The 22,829-nt window shown below is 40.7% G+C and overlaps 1 protein-coding gene across 1 annotated transcript; it reads left to right on the top strand.

Moving 5' to 3' along the window:
- The first annotated feature begins 18,204 nt into the window (after positions 1-18,204).
- On the top strand, positions 18,205-20,750 carry LOC147453258 (uncharacterized). The gene has a single exon (XM_086519362.1). It carries the CDS (start codon positions 20,220-20,222, stop codon positions 20,748-20,750), a length of 531 nt encoding a protein of 176 aa, XP_086375488.1. The 5' UTR covers positions 18,205-20,219.
- The last annotated feature ends 2,079 nt before the right edge of the window (positions 20,751-22,829 follow it).

Here is a 22,829-nt window from a genome sequence, read left to right as displayed (position 1 = left end):
CAATGTTACCACATGGAGATCCACCTCTAGTACAAATGGCGGAGTATGTCAAGGCCCACGAAGAAGTCATTTTGGGGCTAAAGAACTATATAAAATTTTGGAAAAATTTAGGGAATGGTTCAAGTATTCCGCGATATTATAGACCCGTGATAGATTATTGGAGTAAGGTAATTGAAGAGATTGAAAAAGAAATCATATCAGAGGGAGTCTTGTATGAAATGTTTTGGCCAAAAACTCAAGAATATTCTCACCTACAAAGCACTACAATGAATTTGCAACAAGGAGCAGAAAGATTCCTAGGCCTTGAAGAGTTGAACGATCATTTTTGTGGGCCTCAACGAGATAGGCCAAGGGAAGAGTTTGACCCTATGTCTGATGTGCACCAAGGTGACTTTCTTATGCTTGTTCCGAGTGACACAGAAATCTATCCAGTGTGGCTTGCAATGGCTTTATCTGACATTGATAATGAGCCTACATCACCAAACTACAGAAAACTCTTGATTCAATATTGGGCACCTTGCGCGAGAAAAAGTGGGATGACAGATGCAATTGTTTGGTCCTGGAGACCCAACAAAGAAGGACCATTTTCTAGAATAAAGATTCCAGAAAGGCATGCTCTAAAAGCCAAAGAAGGCCTCACTCGTGCACATCAACCACACTTGGATCAAAGTTCAGATATGGTATCAAATGTGGAGTAGAATTATGTGGAGCTTCTATTGTGACTATACTAGTCAGTTTGTAAACAAAATCTTTTTTGTATCTTCCTTTGTTTTATGTAATTTATAGTTATTATTCAAATCCATGTGTTGTACATCCTCTTGACTTTTGGTGTTTATCAACACCACAATCCTATGAGATTTTCACTTTATTTACTAACCACACACCTCAATTTTTCCCACTTTAAGTGGAAAATTCCCAAATTACATGAATTTAGTCGATTTGGAGATTCCCATAATGTGAGATTTTTACCAAAATACCTAATATGGTCTTATAAGCTTATTGAACTAAAAATTGCATCACCAAATCACCACTTTGTACACACACAAAACCTGCTACGATATGTTCAAAACCTGACTCTGTCCCTCCACAAGGGCCGGTCTAGGAGGCATTCTCACTCATCGCCACTACAAAAAGAAGCTAGAGATAAAGCCAAATGATCAAGAGATTACACTTGTGTTGGAGGTCCCTAAGGTAAAAGGGGACTCACTCTCTTCATTTTGTGGAGCTTAAAAGAGGACGATGGAAAAAGCTATAGCTGGCATTTCATCTTCAACGAGCAAGGGGATGAGGTTTTCTCCGTTGGGCATCTCTTGGATTCTCACTCCAACAATGAGTCAGAATATGCACCCTTAACTCGGGTTAATGTGGTGTGTGACATGAGGTATTCAACAATTAAATGTTTTTGGTGATGCATGCTAAAAATAGAACAAATAAAAGGAACTTGGGCTTGTAAAAATCATAGCTTACTAGGCCATTTGCCCAAAGTTAAGAAATTTTTTGGGAAGTTTCAAGTTGTTCAATTACATCATGTGCCCCAAGCAAAAAATCAGGAAGCAGATGCTCTAGCTAGAGAAAAACTACAAGATGTTCTAGCGGGTGCGATCAAGTTGAAGCTGCCTCTCCTCCAAGGTAGAGACACTATGCCTGACATCGTGAGTTTTCTAAACATAGGAGAGTGTCCTAGGGATCTTACCAAGGTCCAAAAACAATGGCACCGCTTTATAGCCTCTACTGCAAGGGTAAGGATCAAATTCTTAGGCGTGTACCTCTCTCTATAGAGATCACCAAAATCATTTCAAGTTGCCATGATGGTGTTTGTGGAGTAAACTTTGCACTTCAAGTCACTAGTAGAAAGATTCTACAAGCCAGGTTTGTATGGCCTAATCTACAGAGGGATGTGAACCATTGGTGTAAAACATGCAAAGATGTCTGAAATCACTCACTTATGAGCCACAGACTCCTATAATCTCTTATGGACCATTTGAGAAATGGGCAATTGATGCTATTGGGCCTTTGCCAAGGTCACAATCAGGTAAATTGTATATCATCATGGGTGTAGACTACATGACTAGGTGGGCTGAAGCAGTAGTAGCTACCACCCGGATTACAACTAAGAAAGTAGTTTGTATTTGAAAATATATTTGCTGCCATTTTGAAACTCCTCTTGAGATAATTTCTGATAGGGAACTAGGTTTTAGAGGAGACCTAGTAGGAGAGATAATGGAAAAGCTGGGAATTTCACGATGCCACTCAACTCACTACTACCCACAATGCAACGGTTTGGTGGAAAAGGTATCGGTATGATCTGCAAGATCATCACTAACATGTAAAAAATCAAAAAAGTGATTGGGGTAATCACCTTTTGGCTACACTTTGGGCTTATCACACTTCATTTTGATACATCCCTTGGGTTCACACCATATTACTTGGTGTATGGTAAGGAGGCCATTTTACCCATTGAAGTTCAATTGGCTAGTCTCAGAGTGCTAGCTAGGCAGATGGAACGCCCTTATACTCATCTCCACAACCACATTCTGGATCTAGATAGGCTCCAACTAGACAGAGAAGAGGCTATCAACTACTATGCAACTCAAGAAGAGCAACGACGCCTCACCTTCAATAAAGGGCTCAAGGAGAAAGGTCTGAAGAATGGTATGTTGGTTCTAAGACATGATAATAGGTTTAAGACAAGGAAGAATAAGCAGTTTTCACCCAGATAGGATGGTTCATTTGTAATTAGAAAGTGCTACAACAACGATAGTTATTGACTGATAGATGCAGATGGTAGACTGTACAAAACACGTGTTAATGGATGGAGGCTGAAGAAGTACTTTTTAAGGTTTGATCAAGCATCTATGATGGATATTCCTGAGGAGGGATACTCCTCCACTTCAAATGAAGAAGAATCAAGCATGGAGCTAGAGGCATAAATGTCTCTAGCCTAAATTGGAGGGCTAATGAGGGCCGCCCTTTGAACTCAACCCATCACTCTGTATGGAAAAGCCCCCTTCTCCAAAATTCTCAAGTGCGGGGTGTGTGAGCCACCACTTGACAATCAAGATAAACAAAGTCTCCAGTAAAATCTTTCACCAAAGAAAAAAACCTTGCATGGTAAGGAGCCTTTGTCCCAGAGTACCAGTGGAGCCACTAGTAATCATTTTTCTCCCTCCTTCATTTTCTCCTCAAAGGGATCCACTTTCAAAATTATTGATAACTCTTTTAGTAAAATAAAAGCGTGCTCAATGGTTTGTATAACCATGGCCACCACCTTATTACAAAAGAAAATAAGGGGGACCTCCTTCAGATTATCACCTCTCCATCTTGTCCTTTTCTATCCATGGAGCCCTCCCTCTCTCCACCTTGTCCTTTTCTATCCATGGAGCCCTCCCTCTCCTTGTATTCTCTCTCCCTCTCACTGTCTCTCATGACTAAAATTTTCACTTTTTGTCCCTTCTCTCTCTCTCTCTCTCTCTCTCTCTCTTTCTCTCTCTCTTTGACCAACAAAAAGAAAACCTTTATCTCCCTCCACATACCCACACACAAAGCCAAAAACAACCAATTTTCAGTACACATAGAGTGCGCATGCACACGCACACACACACACACACACACACACTTCTCTCTCACTCTGATGTCTTTCCCAAGCTCTCGATAGCTAAAAATTGTTGTTTTTTTGGACACACACACGTTCTCTCTCACATACACCTATGCACACACATCCCACTCTCATAATCACCACAAAAAACACTCACAAATCAGCCAATAAGCTCAAAATACTCAAATTACAGCCACCATCATTAAGACACATCCACATGCTATCGTATATATATGCGTTTTATGCCAACAACTTTAATGAGGTGACGACCACCATGACAACCAAAAAGGCAGTCAACTACAAGCACTACAAACGACACAATGCAAGGGAAGCTTGTCTGAGCAGATCATCAAGTTATGGAAGCACCAAGGAGGTGGGCTATGCCTATGTTCATCAGTTTTGAACAGCAACATCAACCTCGTAATCATCTGTTACTCCACCTACACCCCTCATAATCTCTCTTTTGTGTGTTAACACAAGATTTTTTACTCTAGATTTGAAATCTAGGGCATGAGTGAGAGAAAAAAAGCCACATTAAAAGAAGTCATGGCCAAAGTAAGAGCCACTACCGCTATAAGTGGCAGATTTATCTTCTCCAAGGACAAAACACCTTCGGAAACCTCTTGTAAAAAACCCTCTCTCGTCTCTCAAATAAACTATCTTTGACTAGCATGCCTTGTAAAAATCCCATTTCTCTATCCTTCTTTCCCCTCCATCTCTCTCGTCCCCTACTATTTTCTCTCTATGGACCTCTATCACAAGCATCATTGCATCATGTATGGACGACCCACAATCACATGGTGTAGGTCGCGTCCCAGTAAAAATATAGGAAATTTCCACCCTCTTTTCCTATATAAGGAGGGGTCTCTATCATCAAAACACACAACACTCTCACAAAGCATAAGCTCTAAGTTATTAGAGGTTATGAGCATTCTGAGGCGTAGGCACCATGGCTCCACACTTCTAATATAACTAGAAGTGTTAGTCCATGTAAAAGGGCATTAGAAGACACCATCACACCGTGCAAGGGTAAGGAGGTTATGCACACACAACCTACTTATCAATACACATCCCATGTCCATTATCATCAACCGCCAGCCTTGATGCAATTTGAAGTGGAGGATTTGGCATTTAACAAGAGTAAGGTTATCCTCACGCTACATCATCTTCATCCATCAACGAGGCACCCATGGTCTTCTCATTACTCTCTTGCCTCTCTCGATCCATTATATCTCTCCCTCACAAATAATCTACTCTTTTCGTTATGTCATTCTTTCTATTGTGCTGGATTTGTGAGAATGTCACGTAGTTGTTATTTCTTTTTCTTTGTATATAGAGGTATGCGGGTTCACCACCTTATGGTTGTTTTGTTCTTTTGATTTGCATGTATCGGCGTGCGGTTCTCCATCTCTCGTATGAATAGTAGTCCACGCACCTACATTCACAACCTTCACTATCTATCTCCACTTGTTTCATTGCCACCTCATACCACAATTCATAACATGTTCAGCTGCATGACATGGTGCATGGTGTGCTTTATATTATTGTCATTGCATCCTAGCCGGATTCCAAGCTAGTTAGTGCCCCTATTATTTGCCTTCATGATGAGGCCGTCATGCGTTAGCCTTAGTGTTGAGTCCATCAGGTCTACCAAGTGAAGTGGTGCGGCTTTTCATCGACAAGGTCTTTAACACGGGGTTTGCTTGGCGAAAAGACAAGACCCTCCACCTTCAAGGAGTGTTACTTGTCGATCAAGGCTATGATGATGACTTTAGAGCTTGCTATTGTTAACTGAGTTAACTTCAGCTAGCAGAAGCTGCTAAAGACGGAAGACGTACAGATGCACATCAAGGATGAATGCAAAGAAGCAGTAAAGATTGGAGTTACACATTTTCCAAGTTCTCCCAAAACGATCACATATTGTAAATTCCTTATTTATTTCAAGCGATTGTAATATTTTAATGTGTTACGAGTTCAATGGGAGTTCCAAGTTGTAAAGAATAGGTCACTTACTATGCCTAGGTTAAAGATTTAGTAAGTGGTGAGCCCTAAAGGCCTTGGGAGCCCGGACATTGCATATTTTTAACTTAGGTATATAAGGCAATGTGTGAAAGAAATTAGGGTTCTCAAGTCATTTGTTGAGAGCACTCTTTGGTGAGAGCTCTTGAGGTGTGTGGCTCTGGAGTCCTTGAACTTCTCCTTGCTCATGATACTTGATTAACACTAATCAATGATTCATTCTCTCTCACTATGCCTCTCTCTTACTTCTTATGATTGCCTATGATGCTTAGATTAACTAGATCTTAACTAATTAGTGGTTAATCCCTCTCTAATCTTGTGTGATTGCCCTCTTTTGCTTGTGTGTGCATGTAAGTTTGATTGGAGTGTGGTGCTCAATAGATCTATGTGTGTGTGCTTACGATTAGTGTGTTGCATGATAGGATTAGTGTTGTGTGTGTCTTGCAACCGTAGTGTGTGTGATTGGGTTGATTAGAGGTGAAGAGAAGTGGATATGGAGATTTTCCTTTATTGCAGCTTCGCTCCTCCATAGGCCGAGAAGCTCACCTCATAGAGTTAATCATTTATGTTGCCATGATTAACTCACTAACCGTGTGAGTGTTTCCATGTCCTATCCGGGTAGCTCATCCCTCCGGATTGATAATTTTGTTGATCATTGGAGCTATTGCAACAATGGGAACCACAACATTTGGCGCCATTTCCGGGGACGATGGCCTACGCTAGTGTAATTGTGTCATAAACTAATGCGTTCCCTCACTAATTTCACTTGTGTGTTTATGTTTTTGTGGATTTTGAATGTGTGTGCATGAAGCATTGTGTTCATAATTCCCTAATGTGTGAGCATATCTTGCCAATTGTGTGTTTACACACTCTAATTTCTCATTAATCCCTTGCTAATTTGACTAATTTTTGCTAACTTACTAATGTGCTATGAAGGATTGGAGCATTGGACCATTCAATTGATCTTCAACGGAAAGGTAATTAAGGTGGTATTTTCAACCTCCCTAGAATCTAGAGATGTGTAGAATTTTATAGATATCCCACCAAGATGCAATGTAATCCTATGCTATGTTGATGTTAGGGATTGAAAATTTTGCAATTTTTCATTTTCACGCCGTCGTAATGCCGAAATTTTTAAGATTTGGTGGCGCATGAATTTGATAAGTTTCAATTGCTAATTGATGAATGTGTGTTGCTATTTGGATGCCTAATTGCATCTTTGTATGGTCAATTTCAAGTGTGTGTGTGTGTGTGTGTGTGTGTGTGTAGTAAAATCAAGTGTGTGTGCATTCTAATTGAATGTGTGTATGCTAATTTTAGGTGTGTGTGCACTATTTTGCCCATGTTTGAGCACCTAGAAATCAATGTGTGCGTTATGATTTTTGAATTATGATGATTGATTGATGTTGTGCTCGTGACTAACTATTGATTTGTGAAGTCACATTGCAAATCCAACAAATTTAACCCTTTTGTGTGCGCACCTAAAGATTGGTAAAAACTGCCAATTTTTTTAGTGTGTGTGTGTGTCTAAAAAGTGTTTAAATTTTCATGGTTAATTCAATGTTTTGATTCCATAATTGATGTGTGTAATGATTAAATGTTACGTTTTTGTGCTCAAAACAGAGATTTACACACTTTCTTGATTTTATTGATAAAATTGTTGGCAATTGAATTGATGTGATTTATGTGATTTAATTTGGCTACACTATTCCTCAATGTGTGGAGAGTTTGTAGAAATTTTTTGGGTATTTTTCGGATAAATTTTGTACTTTTTTTGGCAATTTTTGCTAATTTTTGGATAATTCCATAAAAAATTGATTTTGCGACCTTTACGAGCTATTTTGGGTGTGCGTATTTACGGCATCATTTTGTTCGCATTTGTGCCCTTTGTGATTGAATTTTGAGCGTTTTGCTATTTCCGGGTGCCGGGTTGATGTTTGTGCATAAATCGCGTTTTTGGTAAAATCTGCTGTTTTCGGTGGCTTTTGCGTATCAAAAATGTTCGATTGTCAATATCTGTGATTTTCTAAGATTCTTAGAACTTGTGGGGGATTTCTTGGTGATTTCATGGAATTTCGGCTAATTTTCGGTCTATTTTTGGCATTTTTTTGACTTTTGGAAATTAAGAAATTTTAAAAATGAAAATAAAAAATAACAGACGATTTTTGGCATCAATGGTTTGCCTTGTAACGCATGAAAATTGTCATTGGGTAGATCTTTATGGTCTTTTGGGACAGTTTTCTTCGACGTTAAAAAATAAAATAAAAAATCTTCTCCTTTTTACTCTACCGTCTGCTCTCGTCTCGCTCTGCGTGAACTCACCTCCACTCACTCTCTCTCTCTCTCCCTTATTCTCTCTTTCCGAGGTACAATGTATTTTAACTGGCCGACCTCATAAAATCCCGGTTAGATTTTGAGCTTGCCTTCAAGAAAACCAAGAAATTTTCACGAGTTTTAGTGTAATTACCGGCAAAAGCTTCCAATTTTGTCGAGTTTGCTTTGGTTGGCGCGTGAATGGCATCTCACACGCACACACTCTTATTCTCTCTCTCCACTCTCTCCCTTTTTCTCTCACTAACCCTCTTTGTCTCCCCCTCTTTAACTCTCTTTGTCCTTCTCTCTCTTTTGTCCTTCTCTCTCTCTCTCTCTCTCTCTCTCTCTCTCTCTCTCCTCCCTCTTTTTCTCTCTCTTTCTCTCGCCTTGTCGTTCAATGGCTGTCCACCCCCGCCTTCACTCTGTCCAGCACGCTGCCACGTGCACTCTGTTTCCGCTGTCCCACCCTGACGAGCATCGCAATCGGCGCCCGCCGCCTCCAAATCTCGCTGCGCACTGCAACTGGACCTCGAAGTCAACGCGGCAGACATAAGGTAAAGTTTTGTTATTTTTTTATTTTATTTTGCACAAAAAAAACCAAATAAAAATTAGATTTTTTTGTTTTCAATAAATCAATTAAAAAAATAAAAAGAGACATTAAAAAAATTCAAAAATAAAACAATTAATCCAACAAATCAAAAAAAGAAATTAAAAATTCAAAAAATCCAAAAATAAAACAAAAAATCACAAAATGAATAAAAAACTCATAAAAAGGAATTAAAAAAAAAGAAAATAAAAAAAGAGAATAAAAAATCACAAAAATTATAAAAAAAGAACAAAAATCAATAAAAGGGATAGAAAATTACCAAAAAAATTCAAAAAAACATAAGAAGCTGACAAATAAATAAAAAATCATAGACAAAGAGAAAAACATTAAAAAAAATTCACAAAAAAATACATAACACATAGAAAATCATAAAAAATCCAAAAACTCCACGAAAAAATCACAAAAAGAGTTAAAAATTCAAAAATGGATCAGAAAAAATCCCAATAATACAGAAAATTCTAAAAAAATAAAAAATTTACATAAAAACCACAAAACAAGTAAAAAACCTCAAAAAAATCCATTAAAAATCCTAAAATTGACGAAAAAATTTAGAATAATTCACAAAAAATAAAAAACACATAGAAAAATCATAAAAAGTTCAAAAACTCACAAATAAATCACAAAAATTTTAGAAAATCCAAAGGAAATTCCCTAAAAATCAAAACTTTCCCAAAAATTGAAAAAATTTATAAAAATATCAAAAAATTTAAAAAATCCAAAATTTCACAAATAATTAGGAAAAATAAAAAAAGTCGTCAAAAGTGCCAGAAAAAGACAAAAAAGCCAAGAAGTGCCAGAAAAGCAAAAAAAATGAACACTGAGCAAACAACACCAAAACGAGTAAATCAAAAGCCGAAAAGCAAAGCTAGAGAAGCACACCGCAAAAAGAGAAGTAAACGGTACCAAAGCAAATCAAATAGCAGAAGAAAAGCGAGAAATCGACCAACTCACAGCCGATTGAGCGGCAGTGAAATTTTAAAAATTCTGCATGCTAGAAATTGACTAGTGCAAGCAATTGCATTGCAATTGAGCTTACACAAACAGAGACACAATGCACGTGAGATTATAGATTAGGCTAGTACGAGCAGCAGAAATTCTGCTAAGCAACGTCAAAATCTGTCAATTGACAGTTTTTGTAGATTGAGCCAACATGGACTCATCTCGAGCTGTGAGTTCAAGTACAACACATCAAACTAGTAGCAGTGGCAACACAAGTGCAACTACAACAGAGCAAATTTTGCAGCTATATGGCTACAATGGGGATATAAGGTTTCGTACACAGATACAGAAGGTCATAGGTATCTTATGAGCAATAAAAGTAGCATAGGAGCCAAGATCCTATTGATCAGAGTAAAGCCAGATTCAGAGAACTTCAAAATGTTCACAGACTTCAGTGGAGCCAAGTATTGCAAGCTTAAAGATGAAGTGCAAAGAATCAACCCAAATGGTTATCCAGAAATCTGCACAAGTCCGCAAAACATACATTTAGTGCATATGCAATCAGGGTCATTGTACATGGATTACAGTGGTCAGATCTATAGTCGAGAGCCAGAGATGGAAGATCCAATAGATCAACCAATATAAGCAATTCTAATTGGAGAACCGAGTCAAAGACGATAGAAAGGTCTAGATGGAGCAGTCTACAGCTTGATGCTCAGTGTTTTAAAAGAAGATGCTGACAATTGGGCGAGCATAGAAGCAAAAAATTCTCAGCAAGAGCTTGACATGACAGAGCCAACTGAAATACCACCAGTCATGGTGTATTGCTCAGATTGTGGACAAAAAGGTGGACAGTTTGTCGAAGATTGTCCAAGAAATCTTGACAATAGGGATACATCAACTACCAAGCAAGGTACAAAGAAAATTGGAAATGTGAATCTCGATGTAAGTGCATCTGACTTGTCACTTTTAATGCAATCAGATGATTCTGCATTAACATTAGAAGCACCAATGAAAGCATTGCAAGTTCAAAATCAGGATAAGGATGCAAAGGCACCTGAAAAGCTTAAAATTTATTTTTTGATCAACAAATTCTTGCATGAATTTAGTAAAGGTGTCAAGATATCACCAAAGGTTGAAAAAATTGTTAGGTTTTCAAATGATTCTGCATCCACTACCACAAGTGTGCAATCATTCATGAGTCTAAGGGACACATCAAATAGAATGATGTTAGCTTTGTGTGGTACACATAATTCGTATGCACATTATGTAGACCAAAAAGGGAAACTATACAAAAAGGATCAACCAGTGTTTGAGAGACGCACATACGAGCTCATAGAAGTGCGTCCAGTGATAGATCAGAAAGGATGGTTCATTTTAGAGGAAAGAATCTATTATAGCCCATCCTCTCTAGAGCTGAAGGATATTACCCAAGTGAACCCAGAAATATGTTCAGAGCCAAACTCTCCTCCATCAGAAATCAAGCTTTGATGTTGTGATCAAAGGAACATATACTATGACCAAAACAGTCGTAGATATAGACGAGAGTCTAGCATCTATGATGCCTTGGGTCCTGAAACCACACAAGCTCAAATCATAGGAGACCCATGGGATAGACAATATCAAGGCAAAGATGATGTCATCTATAGCTTGACTTGGGGAATAATTTGTCATGTTTCAAGGAAATACATAGAAAACTATGTAGAAGGTTTACAGATACCAAATGTCAATAGTTCTAGCCAAAGTGTGCCTTCACAGTCCCAAAAGGTGAGACTAAACCAGAGCCAAACAATTTTGAACTCTTACAATAAAGCAGGCTATATTTATCACCCTAGGAAGGGGGGAGCTGCAAATCCATCAAGTTCAGCTCTAATACCAGGAAATGCTACAGTAGTTAGAAGCCCTAGAGCTTCTAGCCAATAGGCCCCTTCAAGACAAAAACCATTGAAAGATCATATGGTTGTTGGTAGTTTCCAATTGACCCAAGTTCCGTCAGAATATGCAGACAAATGATTATATGAAGATCATCAGGGACAAAAGTTTCAGCTGATCTCCAGAAGTCAGAGTCAAAAGCCAACAAGTCCAATAGTGTTCAAACAGTTACATGTGATCAAGCTCACATATGCATATCAAGATGCACATGGTGATGAATACCAACAAGATTAAAACCTTGTACAAACCCCTACGGATGGCCCGACTGAAGTCAAAGACTATCTAAAGATGGTGCAGAGCCTCAAGCTGCCAAAACAGGTGGCACAAAAGTCAAAGTCTATAGAAGCTAAAATGAAGAAATCTATACAAAGGTCACCACAAAAATCTCCTCTGAAGAGACAGATTCTACCAGAAATTACAGTGGATCTATTAAAATCAAGAGCTACCTAGATGCAGGAGGATAATGCTCAACAATTGCAAAAAAGTGCAGTATCACAGTCATTTGAGTCAACATCAAGTGAAGCAGGTGGTCAAAGCAAGGAAAATGCAGACAAAGCTAAACCAAAGGACACTGCCCCAAAAAAAGCACTCAATTTAGACACAAATACTGAGATGATCAAATGCAACATTGTTGGTGAAAATGAAGAAAAGCTGTCAAGAGAAGTAAAGCTAGATTTTTCAGTTAGACAAGAACCTCATGTCTTTTTGCACTTGGAAAAACTGTGGCCAACGAGAGCTGGAAGATTGTCCTGAATTTGTGAGCATATCATGAAACAAACGAGCAGAATGCTGGGAAATTATCTCCACCACCATTGAAGTAAGTTCACAAATCATTATAGCTCAATTCCACGTAATTGTTGCAAAGGATGACAGATGATATCATAATGGGAATGCCAATGGCTCAGATGATGTCAGAGATACAAAATGCAAACATGACAGAGTCATCACAGACATCAAATAATAAAGACCAAGACTGGTCACCAGTGGATGGAAGCACAAGGTCCTCAAGCACAATTCAATTGGAGACTGATGCCAGAGCAAAGCTTATTGAATATTATTCATCTCCATTGAATAAAACTACAGAAGAGCTTAAAGAAAATTGGGCAATAGCAAGTGATAATCAAACAGATCAAAGAGCAACCGCGATAGCTATTGAGGAGCGAATGCCACCAATGCCAGAAGGAACAAAGACAAATCTTGTAGACAAAGGTAAGGCCAAGTGAAACTTCCACTGATTATCAAAGAAGGTTTGACAACATATGCCTCGACATCAATGGATCAACTTCTTCAAGAAAGTCAGTTTTTCAAAACTTCAAGTCAATTGATGACCCAACGAAAACCTCTAAGGAGACACCCAAGAAAGCAAAGGTATATCAGCCAAAGTACTCAAGAAAGCAAAGGAAGGTCAAGCAAGTGTTTGTTCCAAGAAGTTTAGTCAAAGTCAATGATCTGGTTTGGATTAAAGACAAGAAATCAACACAAAAAAACAAACACATGGGATGGATAGCATCACAATAGAGCTTAAAGGAACAAGAGTACTGTGGAGGTAACAGACAGATATGGGTACCAAAATTGTAGGTTAGAGCATATGAAGTGAAGTCAAGTCCCTCCCAAGAAACAAGGCCCACAAGGTATCAACGTCGACAATATCCAAGGATACCTAAGAAGGAGGTATACAACAGAACATCGAAAGATGTTAAAGTCAACCATAACTATCAAGAGGATACAGAACAAAGATGAATCTCAAAGAATGTACCTCTTGGACAAGGATTTTACATAGGATATACAAAGATTTGGCTACCAGTCAATCGCAAGCCAACTGTAGCTATACCAGACCTACATAAAGATCTTAAGAGCTCAACAAGACCTAGAGCGAAGAAAAGTCAACAATGGAGATACAAAGGTCATCAAGAGATTTGGATTCCTAAGTCTTTGAATGCTCCGAGTCAAAAGCCAGATGCGCCCGACAGTGAACAAAGGCCTACAACAACATCAAAGAATCCTATCAACATGCCCAATTGGAGAATTAAACGGATAATGGAGTCTTCAAAGTCAAAGAAGGATGACCCAATCAATGTGAATGCAGATTCGAAGATGATAAAACAGGTATGACAAAAAAACCCTTCAATGCCAACTTGGTCCCTCGGTAATCCTCATTTTGAGGACTCAAGCTTACTTTTACCTGAAGAAATGTTTGTAGTAAGCTCAAGAATGTAAAAGTCAAGTCACCAGGGTGTAAAAAAAACTCTTTGGCATAGTCAGAGTCGGGCTGCCGAGCCATAAACTGAGCAAAGCATTAGTCCCAAAGCTTTAAGTCATATTAAACTATGTGCTAAGAGTCGTAGTTATTAGGCTTACACTCAAGCTGGAAGAGTTGAACATATCTAAAGTCATGTTGCTCATGCTGGATGAGATGAGCATAAGAGTCAAAGTCTATTAACTTACAAACGGTGGCGTGTCGTCGAGTCCAACACTCACGCACAGTGCACAGTAAGATGAGAGTACATATCCTTGTCAACGAAAACCATTCTTAAAGGGGTGCCAGCTTGCAAAGACATGTCAAATGCTTTTATAGCTACACCATCTTTTTGAATAACCCCTCAAAATCATTCTTGCATAGCATATTGTTTACCATGCATTTTTGTGTATGCATAAATAGGATGTCCCATCATTGGACATATGCATTAGACACTCTTTTTTTTATTCCACCTATGCACCCTGAGTGGACTACAACAGGCAAACCAATGTTCCATCATACTACCCTCTCATATTTTCTCCCTTTTTAATTCAATATCTATCAGCAAATAATCCCTTGAGTACTTTATTTATAATTCCCATGCTAATAAGTACTCCAATAATGCGCTTATCCCAAAGGAAATTTTTTTCCAATGGGTTTTTTCCCTTTGTTCATCCAGGTTATAGACCCTAATTTAGAACCTCATCATTCTACTTCTCTTGTACATACTTTTCATAAATAAATAGAAGCCTCATCATTATGCTATTACAACAGACAAATGCAACATCATCTCTCACATCAGACATATTCGGACCAATGAAAATGTTGCAGCAAAGTGAACCTCATCAAAAAGTTCAAGGACAAATGAAGACAATCAGCCCATCAACAACCAATCAAAACCTTCCCTAACCTCAACGGACACTTTTCGACAGTGCTCGGGGACGGGCACTAAAATAGGAAGGGGGGAATGTTAACTAAGTCAACATCAGTTAACAGAAGTTGTTAAAGAACGAAGACGTACGGATGCACATCAAGGATGAACGAAAAGAAGCAGTAAAGATTGGAGTTACACATTTTCCACGTTCTCTCAAAACGGTCACGTATTTAAATTCCCAATTTATTTCAAGCCATTGTAATATTTTAATGTGTTACAAGTTCAATGGGAGTTCCAAGTTGTAAAGAATAGGTCACTTATTGTGCCTAGGTGCAAATTTAGTAAGTGGTGAGCCCTAAAGGCCTTAGGAGTCCAAAAATTACATATTTTTAGCCTAGGTATATAAGACAGTGTGTAAAAGAAATTAAGTTCTCAAGTCATTTGTTGAGAGCACTCTTTGGTGAGAGCTCTTGAGGTGTGTGTCTATGGAGTCCTTGAGCTTCTCCTTGCTCATGAGACTTGATTAACACTAATCAATGATTCATTCTCTCTCACTATGCCTCTCTCTTACTTCTTATGATGACCTATGATGCTTAGATTAAGTAGATCTTAACTAATTAGTGGTTAATCCCTCTCTAATCTTGTGTGATTTCCCTCTTTTTCTTGTGTGTGCATGTAGGTTTGATTGGAGTGTGGTGCTCGATAGATCTATGTATGTGTGCTTGCAATTAGTGTGTTGCATGATAGGATTAGTGTTATGTGTGTCTTGCAATCGTAGTGTGTGTGATTGGGTTGTTTAGAGGTGAAGAGAAGTGGACATGGAGATTTCCCTTTATTGCGGCTTTGCTCCTCCATAGGCCGAGAAGCTCACCTCATAGAGTTAACCATTTGTGTTGCCACGATTAGCTCACTAATCCTGTGAGTGTTTTGATGCCCTAGCCTGGTAGCTCATCCCTCTAAATTGATAGTTTTGTTGGTAAGACCCACCACCTATCTCATCACACCCGTGTATGCACTAGATGACACTCTATCTTGCAGGAAAGTGAAGATTCTCTGAGAGGAGAGAGTTCAAGATTTTCCAAGAGATTGCTAGAGGGGCAGTCCTAGAGCTAGAAGACAGAGACAACCTTGTCCTTTGGTACTACAAATTTGACCTCGACTACAAAGAGCTCTACATCTCCAACTATATAACCTTCCACCACAGCTCGGGGGGTTCACTATGTGTAAAACTACCATATCACGTGCATTCAAAACATGTTTGTAAAACCCCTTATTTGTGAATTTTTTAAGGAATATACTATATCCTTTTTTTTTAAAATCTGTAAGTCTTTTTTAAATTTGAAAAAATAATTCCCTTCTGTATATATATTTCTGTAAGTTTCAAGAACTTTAAATACCCTTCTGTTGAACTCACGTGATAGGTTACATTTTTATTCGGTGACCTCCCCGGGCACCACAGAGGGGGGAGCATTTTCGCATTGTCATGTGATGGATCTAGGGTATCAACCTTTTGTAAGGGACCAAACTTATGCACCACAACAAATTTAATCAATCAAAGTAATCTTGGACCGCAATATGTTTTATCGACATCTCTTTACAACCATGTTTGGTAGAGAACAACTGCAAGAGATAAACACCTCTTCTCTACCTTTTATCCTTCCTATGATATTAACCATGAAGTATATTTTGATTAGGTATTTTCATCCTTGTATAGTACGTTTTCCATCTACCAAGCACCCACGTATTGAATCTATAAAAAAAAAGATTTCTAAGACTAGTAATTTTCTCACTCTCACAATGGTAAGTGTAGCATTTCCAACCTTTATTGGTAAGGTGGATGAGGATGCTGCAGATTTTCTAGACAACATAGAAATAGCCCTTGTCATCTCTAGGAGAGATGATGATGCTTCGCGCTTGCACATCTTCCCACTTCTAATGAAGGTGGAGGCAAGGTCATGGTACAATGCCTTGGAACAAGCAACCAAGGAATGGTGGGACTTATTAAGAGCAACCTTTGTCAAGCGTTTTGGAGAGGGCACAACATCAGAGAAGCTATGGAAATTGTGGATGGAGTTGAAGCAAGGTAGCATGCTAGAGTATGCATCATACGAATCAAAGTTTCTAGAACTATGGGAGTGATGGGTTGCATCGCTAAGAGAGGATGAGGGAGAACCTAATTTCCTAAAGAAGGATCGTTTTGTGGTTGGGTTATGAAAAAATCTTAAAGAGAAGGCAAAGGGAATGTTTCCTGCTATGCATGAGCTAGCAGTTGAAGTCGCCCATCTTAAATACAAGAAGTTGCACCTACAAGCTAGGAATGCTAATGAAGAGGAAGCCATTACAACCCGACCACCTCTAGCACCACCTACAATAGCCGCCCATAGGAGTCAACCACAAGAACCAATTGAAAATCAACAAGACCTGCTCAACCAAATCACCAACCACCTTGAGAATCTCTTAATCCATCGTGTGCAACAAGGGAATTTACACAATCACAACCAAGATCAAGGGAGACAACAACGAAGAAAAAACCAAGAATACCATTGCTACAATTATGGAGAAGACGGCCGTGGTATGTATTATTTCCCACTTCCAAGGAGGAAAAATTTCAATAGAGGAGCAAGGCAAAACCAAGTTTCATCACCAAGAGCAAGACCACCACCACCCCAACTACCAATGCAAATTCTACAACCACCAACTCAACCACACGCACCACCACAACAACCTCTCATTCCACCCTTACCTTCACAACCAGCCGACAACCAGGCGCTGAGTGTTGTCAACCTTGAAGGTAAAAGAAAGGTGAAAGTGGAAGAACACAACCAAGGAGTGGTTAAAGGGGTAAGACCAAGGCAGAAGGGGTAAATGCTATGGGGGTAAAACGTGTTAGGTATGATGAATCTTTCCAAAAGGAAAAAAAGATGGAAGCCAAGGGGGAATCTAGCAAAAATCATCCAAGTCATGACGTAGAATTGACATTGTAGATTTCTGTTTGGGTGAACGTTCTAAACCGTATGATTTGGCTCAAGATGTCTCTATACAGGGCCCAAAAATCACTTGGCGTCAACTACTTCACCTTGCACCTAGGGTGAGGAGACAATGGACAAAGTTGGTTAGCACAAGATGACCAAAGCCAAAGAAAGGTGGGGCTATCTTTGGAAGGAACCTAGAGGATATACTACCGGTGATGGATGCTCATAACAACGGGCAACACATTTCCAATATCTACGTTGATGGTTGTGCACAAATATGAGTCATGAGTGAAAAAATGATGCACCATTTAAGCTTAGAAGTGAGTAGTCCAGTGTGAATGGGATGGAAACACACACAACGCCTCTATGATCACCCGACACACACTCTTGGGATGATACACACACACTATGGGGCACCACTCGGCTTACACAACCCGATGGAGTGAGAGGAGCGAGACTATCCATTTGCCCACTCAACACAGAGAGGACCCCCCCCCCCCCCCCCCCCCCCCTAAAATACTTAGCTCAAAGAGGAGAATTTATGATGTTTAGATACAATTGAGCTTGGGCCAACACCAATGGGGCAAATAGCTCACACAATATGGTTGAAATATGCCATATATAATCACAAATTTGAACAGAGGCTTCGCTCACAAGAGAAACTTACACAACTAAAACAGAAGGTAAACGTGAGTAATTTGGAAAAATGGACAGCACCATTGCATCCAGAGCGGCCAAAATCCCCAATCTACAATATCAAAGCGCTCAAGTCCAGCTTCAGATGAGCAGTTTATGTCCAAAACAGGCTCCAAAAAGAGCAAAACCTCAGTTGCAGTTGTTCCTCATCTTCTCTCCACGTTGGAAAGGGGGAAGTCGGAAAACCACCAGCACACTCAGTGAATGCCTCTCTATAGCCGAGTGATTTCATAGCACCCCTATCCCCTAACAAACACACTTAGACTTGCAATCGAGCAACGACTATTGTTCGAATCCATACCCCACCAGTTGTGACTAGGCCAATCCCGGCACTAAGCACACAATCATAGCTCCAATCCCCAACCCTTTGGGAGTACCTTCATCCACATAGATGCACCTCAGACTTTACTGACACATAGGCCACCCTTCCCAAAACTCTAGCATGTATTACACCCACAGCTAAGCAACCTTAAAGCTGTTAATACTCCCGGATACTCCAACATCAGTGACAGACATGAGTTTTTTCTTACACCTTCACATTCAAATGGCTTGCATCCCAATACACACACATAGATACGCCAACACACAACTAGACACGAGAGCAAAGAGAAACTTCTCATAAAAATGGGGGTAGATCGAGCAATTAATGTGGCAAGAAACCATTCAAGGATAGGATGTACAATGATGGAATTTAATCAGTAAAACTGCCTCCTTTATCTTTCTATTGCTCGGCCTACTGCTCAGTCACTTGCATTTGATGCTTTGCCCATCTCCGTCGCTTGTCAACATCGATTTTCCTCAACACTCCTTGATGCAAAGCCTCCTTTGATTATCATCTTGCTTTTTCTTTGCAATGATGTCCTTCGCATACAATGACCGACTGTCTACCTGCACCACCGCAATTCCCTCTGCAGCCCCACAGGCACGGCCCTCCTGCTCTTGAGAACCCTTGATTGTAAATTCCCTCTCCCTCGAACCTCTTAGATTTCCCAGCGCTGCCTTAGCATTTCTTCACGCTCTCTCACCACCCTTCTTAGCCTTGGTGCCCTTTTTTCTGTCCTGTACCTGGTCTAGCTTGTAGATTCACCTCAATTCAAATGCAGCTGCGACGAATCCAGAATTGTCCTCTATTGCCCCCCAAGACAGCTTCCTTCTGATTGCTTTCGATAGGCCTAGTTCAAGTGCTCATGGCACCTCCCCATGCAGCTCTCGGTCTCCTTCACTTCTAGCTCTTGTCGCTCTTTTGTACACTCGGCATTGCCAACTTGCTCACGGCCTTCGCTAGCAGCTACTGCATATGGCCCCGCCATACTTCCTCTCCACCTGGCCGCCATTCTTTCCAGAACATTGACGGCACTATCCTCCATGGAGTGGCTGCCCACTCTCCCTGTTCACGCAGTTCCCGTCATCCTTCTCCTCGTGGCCCCAACCTGCCCGTAGCCTTCTATCGACCTAGTCAAAGGCCTTGCTTCTATGCCCCTGGAATTCCTTGCTTCACCACCCCATCAACCAGAGCTCTGACTAGCTCACTTCTCAGCCCATGCAGGAGCTTGAGACCTCCACCTTCTAATCCCTCCGCCTACTGCAGTTCGGGCCTCCTTTTTTTCTTGCCCTCTATATTGGAGCCCTCGCTCAGGCCCACTCTTTCCCCCTGCTCTGCTCATCTTGACGCGGCACCCTCTACACTTTTCAGCCCTGCACACGACCAATCCTAGTATTGGGCTTGCTCTTTCTCCCTACGTTACCAAAGTCACAAGGCCCTCGAGCCATGGCCTCTAATCTGTCGCCCTTGGTCTGCTTGTGATTGCTCACGGCCTTGCTCACCTCAAGGCTGCACCCTCTGCATGTAGTGCCCCCAATGGAGCTCCTATCCCAACATCTGCAGGGCACGGCATCTTTTCCCTGCATGCAGCGCTCCCAATCCCCTTTGTTGCACTCAGCCAGTGCCTCTTTACAGATAGCGCACCACACTCTGCTTGTGATTTCTCACGGCCTTGCTCACCTCAAGGCAGCACCCTCTGCATGTAGTGCCCCCAATGGAGCTCCTATCCCAACATCTGCAGCTCACGGCATCTTTTCCCTGCATGCAGCGCTGCCAACCCCCTTTGTTGCACTCAGCCAGTCCCTCTTTACAGATAGCGCACCCCACTCTGCTTGTGCAGTGCTACTTGGACCTCCTCATGCGGCTCCCGGCCTCCCCTCTTGAGCAATTGGCACTCCCTTTTTATATGGCGGCCTCCTTTGCTTCTGCAGCAGCTTACGACACCTCTCATCACCAGCGACCATCAACTGTAGCAAGCTCCTTGGTCTTTGAAATGCTGACGGCCCCCCCCATGCCCCTTGCCAGAGGCCCTCCTGCAGTGGCCTTGAAGGCCCGTCCTCCTCCCCACGTCACGGGCTGCCCGCCTGTCATGCAATCCTTTTTCCGGCATGTCGCCCTGTCCCTAGCTTCATCTCCCAGTTTGGCCACTCCCTTGGCATGGCCCCAACACCTGTTGATAGCGCATGAGGCAACTCTTGTTGATAGCGCCACCTCTTCCCCTCTCCAATCGGCTCTGCTCCCTTAATTTAGCATGGCGACCAACTTTAGGGTACAAGTTTTTTTCCTTCTTTTTTTGGCTCACTTTTTTGCAACTTGGGTCGCTCCCCCACGTTAAGGCTGGGACGCGATCGTGTTGAGCTTCGCCCGCCGTTGCATACATCAAAGCTTCACAGCTGCAAGCTCTAAAGAATCCAACCCCAACGATAAAACAATAAGCCGTGTAATAATGGTACCTTTAAGAGAGAGCCTTGCCAAAAAAACTATGATCCCACGACCTTTGAGACACTCTCTCCTTCGAGATCCAATTGATGAACATATAAACAACTTCCCTCTAGCACATGACAAGCTTTACACCTGCGGATCTTGACCATCCATTTTGGCATACAAACCATAGCTGCTTTTGACTACTAGCAAAGCTAAAAAAAAACAATACTTGACTTGCACACTTGGCATGCATACCACTGTGATGCTTGCTTAAAACTACCTCTAATACCTATCCAAGTACGCTATCATCAATCTGTCTACTGCCATGCACCGGCTGTTGTTGACACTTTCTCGGGTGGACACGGCTTGGGTACACCAACGTTTTGATGTTCTTTTTCTCAGGTTTTTTAGTGTGCACACTTCACTTTATCCCTTGGGCACTTTTAACCTTTCGATTGACCTCAAACGGACCCCGAACATATCAAAAACTGGCCACGTAGTGTATTTTTATCACCCTTCTACATCCATCAGCACACTTGGCACTCAACTTTTTCCAATTATGCATTCCGCAACCACGTGAAGTGGCCCCCAAATATAGTCCTCATGATGACCTTTCTGCATAATCATCACAAGAAAACACCCATGTTGTGTCCTTGCTTACCCACGTGCAAGTATTGTCCCCATTGGACCTCTAGATGCCACTAGATGCCGTTTGACGCACCTGCTTACCTCATGTCGCCGGCCCTGTGGATAGCTTCCTCGAGAAGTTTTACGTGCTACCAACTCCTCATTATTATAGAAAAAACACACTGGGGGCAATGCTTTATTCGATTCACCATGCATGTGTATGTACATATGCACAATCACTTCTTCCAAAAACTCCTGACATAATTTGCTCATCCCCTAGCCTGCTAGATCATTCATGATCAGCAACAACAACAAGAGATATGAGACTCGCTGCGTCACAAGTCTCCTCATCCCTCACATACATTACTTGTTCTGCAGATAGTTCATCATGCTCCACCATCATCAATCTAGCACGATACAATTTAATATGCAATCCATTTACCCTTGACTTATGTAGAATCCCATCCAGGTTAGCCAGTTGATATGTACCATTCAAAAACACTCCACTACCTTGAAGGGCCTTCCCACTTAATTTGAAACTTCTTTTGGAATGTCTTGTCCAGATTACTGTTGTAGCACAAAACCAAGTCATGTTTCTTTATACCCTTATCTTGCATCTGCCCATAATGTTCCAATGCGCTGATCCTATCCAGCTGAACCTCTTGTAATTGTAAGAGCCTCTCTTTGAATGCATCACTAGACTGCCCAAGCAACTTTCCTAACATCTTGACCGCAGGCAACTCTACTTCCAGAGGCAATAGTGCTTCCTTTCCATATACCAAATGAAATGGAGTAAACCCTATACCTGTCTTTCTCGAAGTACGGTAAGCCCATAATGCACTAGGCAATTCCAAATACCAATTCTTTCCTTGGTGCTCTATCACTTTCAAAAGAATTTGTACCAACTCACCATTGAATCTTTCCTTTAAGCCATTACACTACGAGTAATAAGGAGTGGTATGCTGGTGCCTAATCTTCATCTTAGCGCATAAAAAGTCTAGCATTTTAGCTCTAAATCCTGGCCTCTTATCCAAAAGTAGCTCCAATGGCACCCCAAACTTGAAAATATTTCATCATACACAAATTTTGCCACATCCTTTGCAGTGATTTGTTTTACTGCTATAGCCTCTGCCTATCTAGAGCCCAGGGAGGTCACCTAATAAAAATGTAACCTATCGCGTGAGTTCAATAGAAGGGTATTTAAAGTTCTTGAAACTTACATAAATATATATACGAAAGGGCATTATTTTTTCAAATTTGAAAAAAACTTACA

The sequence above is a fragment of the Adiantum capillus-veneris genome, chromosome 8, assembly GCF_014529385.1.
Source record: "Adiantum capillus-veneris isolate H3 chromosome 8, ASM1452938v2, whole genome shotgun sequence".
Classification (NCBI taxonomy): domain Eukaryota; kingdom Viridiplantae; phylum Streptophyta; class Polypodiopsida; order Polypodiales; family Pteridaceae; genus Adiantum; species Adiantum capillus-veneris.
Note: the sequence above shows the minus strand (reverse complement) of the source record. Positions and strands in the feature narration are given on the sequence as shown.